This window comes from Quercus suber, unplaced genomic scaffold, assembly GCF_002906115.3.
Source record: "Quercus suber isolate HL8 unplaced genomic scaffold, Cork oak 2.0 scaffold_218, whole genome shotgun sequence".
Lineage (NCBI taxonomy): Eukaryota > Viridiplantae > Streptophyta > Magnoliopsida > Fagales > Fagaceae > Quercus > Quercus suber.
Genome location: NW_027069676.1, coordinates 1,032,215 through 1,038,538, shown reverse-complemented (window position 1 = coordinate 1,038,538; position 6,324 = coordinate 1,032,215). Strand labels below are relative to the sequence as shown.

General features: G+C 37.8%; 1 protein-coding gene across 1 annotated transcript; it reads right to left on the bottom strand.

The window, feature by feature from the left end:
• Positions 1 to 1,093: 1,093 nt before the first annotated feature.
• Positions 1,094 to 5,989, bottom strand: LOC112024852 (auxin response factor 9-like). The gene is made up of 14 exons (XM_065779822.1): positions 5,489 to 5,989; positions 5,246 to 5,361; positions 4,929 to 5,024; positions 4,534 to 4,590; positions 4,247 to 4,399; positions 4,080 to 4,164; positions 3,796 to 3,886; positions 3,521 to 3,685; positions 3,295 to 3,408; positions 3,131 to 3,203; positions 2,897 to 3,050; positions 2,186 to 2,796; positions 1,890 to 2,077; positions 1,094 to 1,673 (listed from the first exon to the last, which is right to left on the bottom strand). The coding sequence occupies exons 1-14, from the start codon at positions 5,541 to 5,543 to the stop codon at positions 1,535 to 1,537; spliced, it is 2,097 nt and encodes a 698-aa protein (XP_065635894.1). The 5' UTR covers positions 5,544 to 5,989; the 3' UTR covers positions 1,094 to 1,534.
• Positions 5,990 to 6,324: the final 335 nt, after the last annotated feature.

Below are 6,324 nucleotides of genomic sequence, written 5' to 3'. Positions count from 1 at the left end.
AAATAAAAACACCTAATTACTGCATGTTTATTGTTTGACATAGTTTTTTATTTTATTTTTTTTAGTTATTTAGCTTATGTACCAATCAAAGCTTTACTCTCTTTTTTTGGTTTTTTTTTTAAAGTAAAGCTCTACTTTTGTTTGAAATAAGAATAGCAAGAAGGAGCCAGAAAGCCCATAACACATGGGGTAGACCCGCCCCGGGGGGTGGGTGGTGTCGAACTGGGGGAGTCGCCCCCCTGTCCCACCCAAAAAATACCTACAGTTTTTTTCCCTTTTTTAGGGTGAACAAATATATTTAGTTATTATATACCCGTCTACTTTTTGTTTTTAGATTTAGTAAATGCCAATTTGTTTCTTTGGCCTTGAAAAAAAAGCATAACTTCTAAATGAATTATTGAGGAATCTTAAGTTCTCCAATAGATGCCTTGAAATAAAAAAAATTTAGTTTATCCCTACCATATTATAATTTGAACATTTTATCAGAACACATTAACCAAAATAATAGAAATTAACATATATTGCAGTCAATATCTATCTAACTACTAATAGTTTCATTCATAACTTGAGTTTTGGCTCTAAAAATATTTTAAAATATCTCAATAGATAAATACAATATTATAAATTTGTAGAGGTTTTTCCTTTTCTTTTCTTTTTTTTTTTTTGTAGGTATAATTACATTAAATATCACTTAGTATTTAAATGAATAGCTTTTAATTTTTTTTTTTTTTGTAGGTATAATTACATTAAATATCACTTAGTATTTAAATGAATAGCTTTTAATTTTTCAAATTGGTCTCATCTTCCCCTCCCCCTCCCCCCGCTGGGTAGATTGTCCCCTAAAACCAACAGGTATGCCTTATACCCTTCCCACAGTTTGTTGAGCCTCTGCTGAAACCATCACAAGTACACACCTTCCATAGTATAATCAAGATATAATTGAACATTCATAAGGCGACAAGAACAACAGCCGGCTAGGCCATCCAGCCAAGGCCCGGGACTCTCTCTCTCATTGTCTCTTTCTCTCCCTCTCAGTATTGTATTATAAAGCCTAGTAATTTAATTACATCATGCAAAAAAAAAAGAGCCAATATAGCAAAAGAAGAAACCATGCCAATTTCCACTCGCTAAAGAGCAAGATTACAGTTAAATAACACTATTTACAATCACAATAGACAAAGACTGAATGCCAACACCCACTCACCCAAACCCCTCTAATTATTCAGTACCCTTATATCACAGTGAGTCCCACTCACTAGCAACCCCACTTCCACCCCCACCACAATTTCTCATTAAGTATGCACAAGATTTTCTAAGCCTAGACTCTCTAATTCCCCCACTAATGCATAATGAGCTTGTTGAGTTTCAAGATGTTAACTCTTAAAAATGAGCCATCAATTAGCCAGTATGTCTTTTTCTCCTTCCAACTTCAAACATGTCCTAGCACAAAAAATAAACCCACTTTCTCTCCCCCACAAACAAACAACGACTGACCAAAAAGAAAAGATGCAAATAAACTAAACAAAGAAATGTTTCAGTTTTCCGCTGAATCCGAGCTTATAACTGTCCCTTCACCTTCTATGGAAGACATAGGCAGTTTCCTTCCTGGGCTCAGCTTCTTCACGTCCTGGCTAGAACATATTAAGATTCTTCTCACCATGTTACAGAATTCCCTGCAAGACAAGTACAACAAAAATTAAAAAACACTGGACTGAGGAACATTTCATAGAGAAAACTCCAAATAATTTCACTACTTTAATATGAAACCATATTTTTTATTTTGCAATAGAGAAGGACATAAAACTATGGAACATGTCATATAGAAACTGCCAAACATTTCAGTATGAATCGTATTTTATTTTGTCACAGATAGGATTGAAGAAACTTACTGCCATGGATCGTCTCCCACGAGCATCATATCCCCTTCATCATCAGTATACACAATTTCCCACTTATTACGAGGGCGAAGCTGTCCCTTGATATCAAACATCTCCTCAAGTTCATCTATAAGCTGTTCATATCCTTCCAACATGGTTAGGTCCACAGCTCGACCAACAGCAACCCCCTGCATTTGAACCTTTTGCAAATTCGAAGACCAAACAAAAAAAAAAAACATTCTTTCAGAACTTTGTACAAGGGCCATAAAATCTTGTTATTAAATAATAAATCATTTTCCAATCAGCACCTTGGTGCGACTTCTGGTTGAAGCAAAGAAGTTTTGCTTGCTCTGAATCTCCTTTGACGGCACTTGCAGCTGTCCCAGTTGCCTATCTTTAGAACCCTTGGAGAGATCAGACTTCTGGTCCGAATCAATTGCTGAGAGGGTACTGACATGTCCTTCTGTGGAGCCACTAGACACACTGACTGGTTGCACAGTTGCATTCTCTACAGGAAGTGAGCCTGTAGAGTGACTAATCAGCTCAAAACCAAAGATTCGGTAACTAGTAGCAGTTTCAGTTTTCTTCGCTTTTTCAACAGGGTCGGGCGATGGATCATTGTTTAGTTTTAATGAGTGTGGAGTTGAACAGCCTACGTGAGCAGGCCAAGCAGAGACACTTTTGCTATCATCCACCATCTCCTGAAATAAATGCTGAGTAGCACATGTATGGGGAGAAGAAAACCGGCTCCCATCAGTCTGAGTCCTTGAAATAGAGTTGCTGTTGCTGTTAATATCCATCTGCTTGTGATGCCACACATGGTTTTCACTTCTTTTGCCTTCAGCCATAAGTTGTGTCATTTCATGGGCCTGAGTCAATCCAGAATTCCAGAGAGTTGATGGAGTCGAAGTAGTATTATCTAAAAGTTAGAGAGAGAGAGTGATGAGGTACTTAGAATGTAACCAATTCATCAGGTGAAAAGTGCAAATGGAATGAAAGAAAAAAAATGTTTATCTCACCATGAGTTGGAAGCTCAATGGGTGTTCGGGGCCTTTTGTTCTTTGCCATGGCAGGTTGAGTTAGGCTTGCAGGTATAGAAGCCACAAAGGGTTCTATCTCCCATGGTGAAACCCTATCAGGTCTTGGAATTGATGCAGGTTCATCCCAATGAACCTAATATAAAGAAGAAAATAATGAAATTGGATGGCCATATTAATTTGAAATAACAAGGAAAATGAGAAAAAATAAATTACTTTTAGTGATCGCCATGTTGATTTTTCCCAATGAGGAGAAATATCTTCAGTCCCAATTATTGTGCCCGAAAACCTGATCAATCAAAAATGCAGAAAAAGAATCTTTCTAAGAAAACTCACACAACAAACAAACTAATAGTAATTATGTTTTGGAATTTTCTTACTTTCTCTCTGGAGAATCCTCCCCCTCAAAGTTCATCTTAAATCTCATGCCAACTCCAACTTTACTGTTAACAGCTTCCAAATACTTGTTCAGGCTTATTATGAACTGGCTCGTCCTGATCATTTTTGCCAAAGCAAATAAAATCAATGATGTGATACACTTTACAGGAATTATTAAACAGAAACCTCTTTTCTAGTTCATTTAAAAAAAAAAGTAACATTTGATACCTTGGCTTATAATAGACTACAAAGAGAGTTTGGGTTGCAACAGCATGAGATGCAGTTGCAAGCACTCCTAAGTGCATGCTCTGACTTGAAATCACAGATGATGGCATGCTGCTCTGTTGATGGGCAAGACGCCTTACCCCAACACGCAATTGTCCATTTTCTCCCCTAGATAACCAATTCATTAATGAATTAAAGCTTTGTAACATTGGAAATAGACATCTAACAAAAACGAATAATAAAGAGACAAGAAGAAAAAATCAAAATACAGTATATACCTCAGAAATACAAAGGTATCCCCGGCAACTAATCTCTTTGATGTCACAAACACACTCCATCCTGTTGTAAGCAAGTGCCTTCGTGGTTGACCTGTTCATTTAAATGAAGACAAAAGTATAGATTAGGTTGTCTGATTTCTTCAAGCAGCATGTCTAAATCTAATTCATCATGGACCAGTTCAATTAACTCAAAAAACAAGGGATATAAACGATCTGTTACTAAATTAGTAGAACCACATCCGAATAACAGAGGACAAGATTTACTAGCAGAAAAAATTGATTACCTCTGAAAATGTGTTTAAAATGCCACGCATAACCATGAAGATCCCTGGCAACCAATTCTTGAGTAGGGGTTGACTGGGTCATATCCTGAAGTAAATTCAGCTGTGGAAATCAGTAACACAGAGAGAGAACATCGAAAACCACTAATCTAAAAAAAGAAAATCATTACCAGTGGGGGAAGGCATTCAGTGGCATGTTTGCGGAGAACAGAAAACCCGCCATGGGTGCTTGTATCAGATGCAGTCAAAACTTTACAAAAAGAGTGAACAGTTGGTTTTGGTGGTTCAGGAGGGCAGTGGTCAGGACTTGTAGGCTCAATTTCCTAGAGATATTTCAACACAATTGAAAATAATACAAGTCAAGCAAAACCAAAACCAAAAGCAACAGCACAAAACTTTTTTCTGCCCATAACTTTAAAAGATGTTGAAATCAGAAACAAAGACGTTTGGTTCTTACCTCTGATTCTGGCTGCAAAGTAATCTGTGCATAAACCTCATCCGTGTCTTGTTCAGCCTAAAAAAAAGGCTCAAAATAAGTTCTTCCGAACAAACAATTTTTAGAAGTCCAATGTTCTATTTTCTTGTTTAAACAATGCAACAAATAGAGAGAATTACATAAACTTTGTCCCAAACTTTGAGTAATTGGAAACCAATGAAAGTAAAAAACCCAATTCAACTGTGCCTAGTTCAATCAAGTCCAGCTGATCTGGGCTTTCTATATTTAGTAAGACCCAGAAACCATACCACTCAATTTCCTTTCCTCCATTTTCTCAGTAACCAAACAGAAATTAACCAAAATTAAAAAATTAAACACAACAAAATAATCAGAGAGAGAGAGAGAGAGTCAAATACCAGAAGCTCAACGTGAATAACACGACAAAGAATCTTCGAAGGAAGCTTAAACAGTGGAATCCTCTGATTCAGCTCTTGATTTGTTGAAGCCTCTAACTACAAAGCTCAAAAAATAGAAACTTTTTTAATTTCTTCTTCATTTCCCACCAAAAATAACACACACCCAAAAATGGAAAACCCCCCCAGGTTTCTATTCAAACATTCAACACCAAAACAAAACAAAAAACCACCCATCCATTCTGACTTTTCCGGGAAAGACAGAAGCTTTCCAGCGAAACAAACAGAACCCGATCCCAAAACACAAAACAAACACTTACTTGTTCCATGTGACCCTGAGGGAAATAGAAGACTCTCTCGCCGGACTTAGGCACGTCCACAAGTGGGCCCGCACAAGCCTTCCATAGCTCCACGTACAGCTCATCTCTCAAACACCCTGACAAAGTTCAAAAAACCAAAATTTCTCAACATTTTCCCGGAAAATCAACCAAACAAACCCCACTCCAAAGAAAAAATAAAATAAAAATAAACAATTTAACGGCTCAACCGCCATTTCATTTCACCTTCCCCCGCCGCAATATTTGTCTGCGAAAACGACCCTCCCCGATTCGCCATCATTGTACACCAAAATCCCAGAAGAGAAACAAAACTAAAACACACACACACACACTCTCTCTCTCTCCCTCCCTAACTCTTTCTCTCTCTTAAGTCTCTCAGAGTCAGACCCTGATTTTAACTCATTATATACAGATAATAACTAACACTAATTATTGATTAACAACACCAAAACCGTTAATTACACAAAAGAAAAGCTCCGACTTTTCTCTTTCTCGTAACGACTGCGATCCAAATTGTAACGCAAAACCACCTCGTACCGTTACGAAACCACCTTTGAAGCTCGCAAAACCACCCTCTCTCTCTCTCTCTCTCTCTCTAGAGAATCTCAGGTGGAGAAAAACGGCGTTACAAAGAGAATCCCACAAAACCGCTTTGCGCGCGTCTTATAATACTCTCTACGCGACTATGTTGTGAATTGTGACAATGTATGTTGTTGCTGTTGTTGTTGCTGCTGCAGCTTTTCTGTTTTGTTTTTTAGAGACTTTAACTAAATGTGGTTGGGATTTAACTCGAGAGTGTGGTTTAAAGTAACGGAAAGGTGGTGGTGGTAGAGCCGTGAGATAACGGTCGGCATTGGGGAGTAGTGGTGGGATTTGATTTTTTTTTTTTTTAAATAAATGATGAGTGTACGGAAAAATTAGGAAGCGTGAAGTACGGGGATTTAACGGAAGACGTTAGGTGATGGGCTTCCGTTACCGTTAGTTGTTGCCGTCCCTATCGTTGTCTGCTTCGAAGCAGGCAACAGGGTTGGCTTGAGCTAACCCGGCAGAATTCTTGGAAC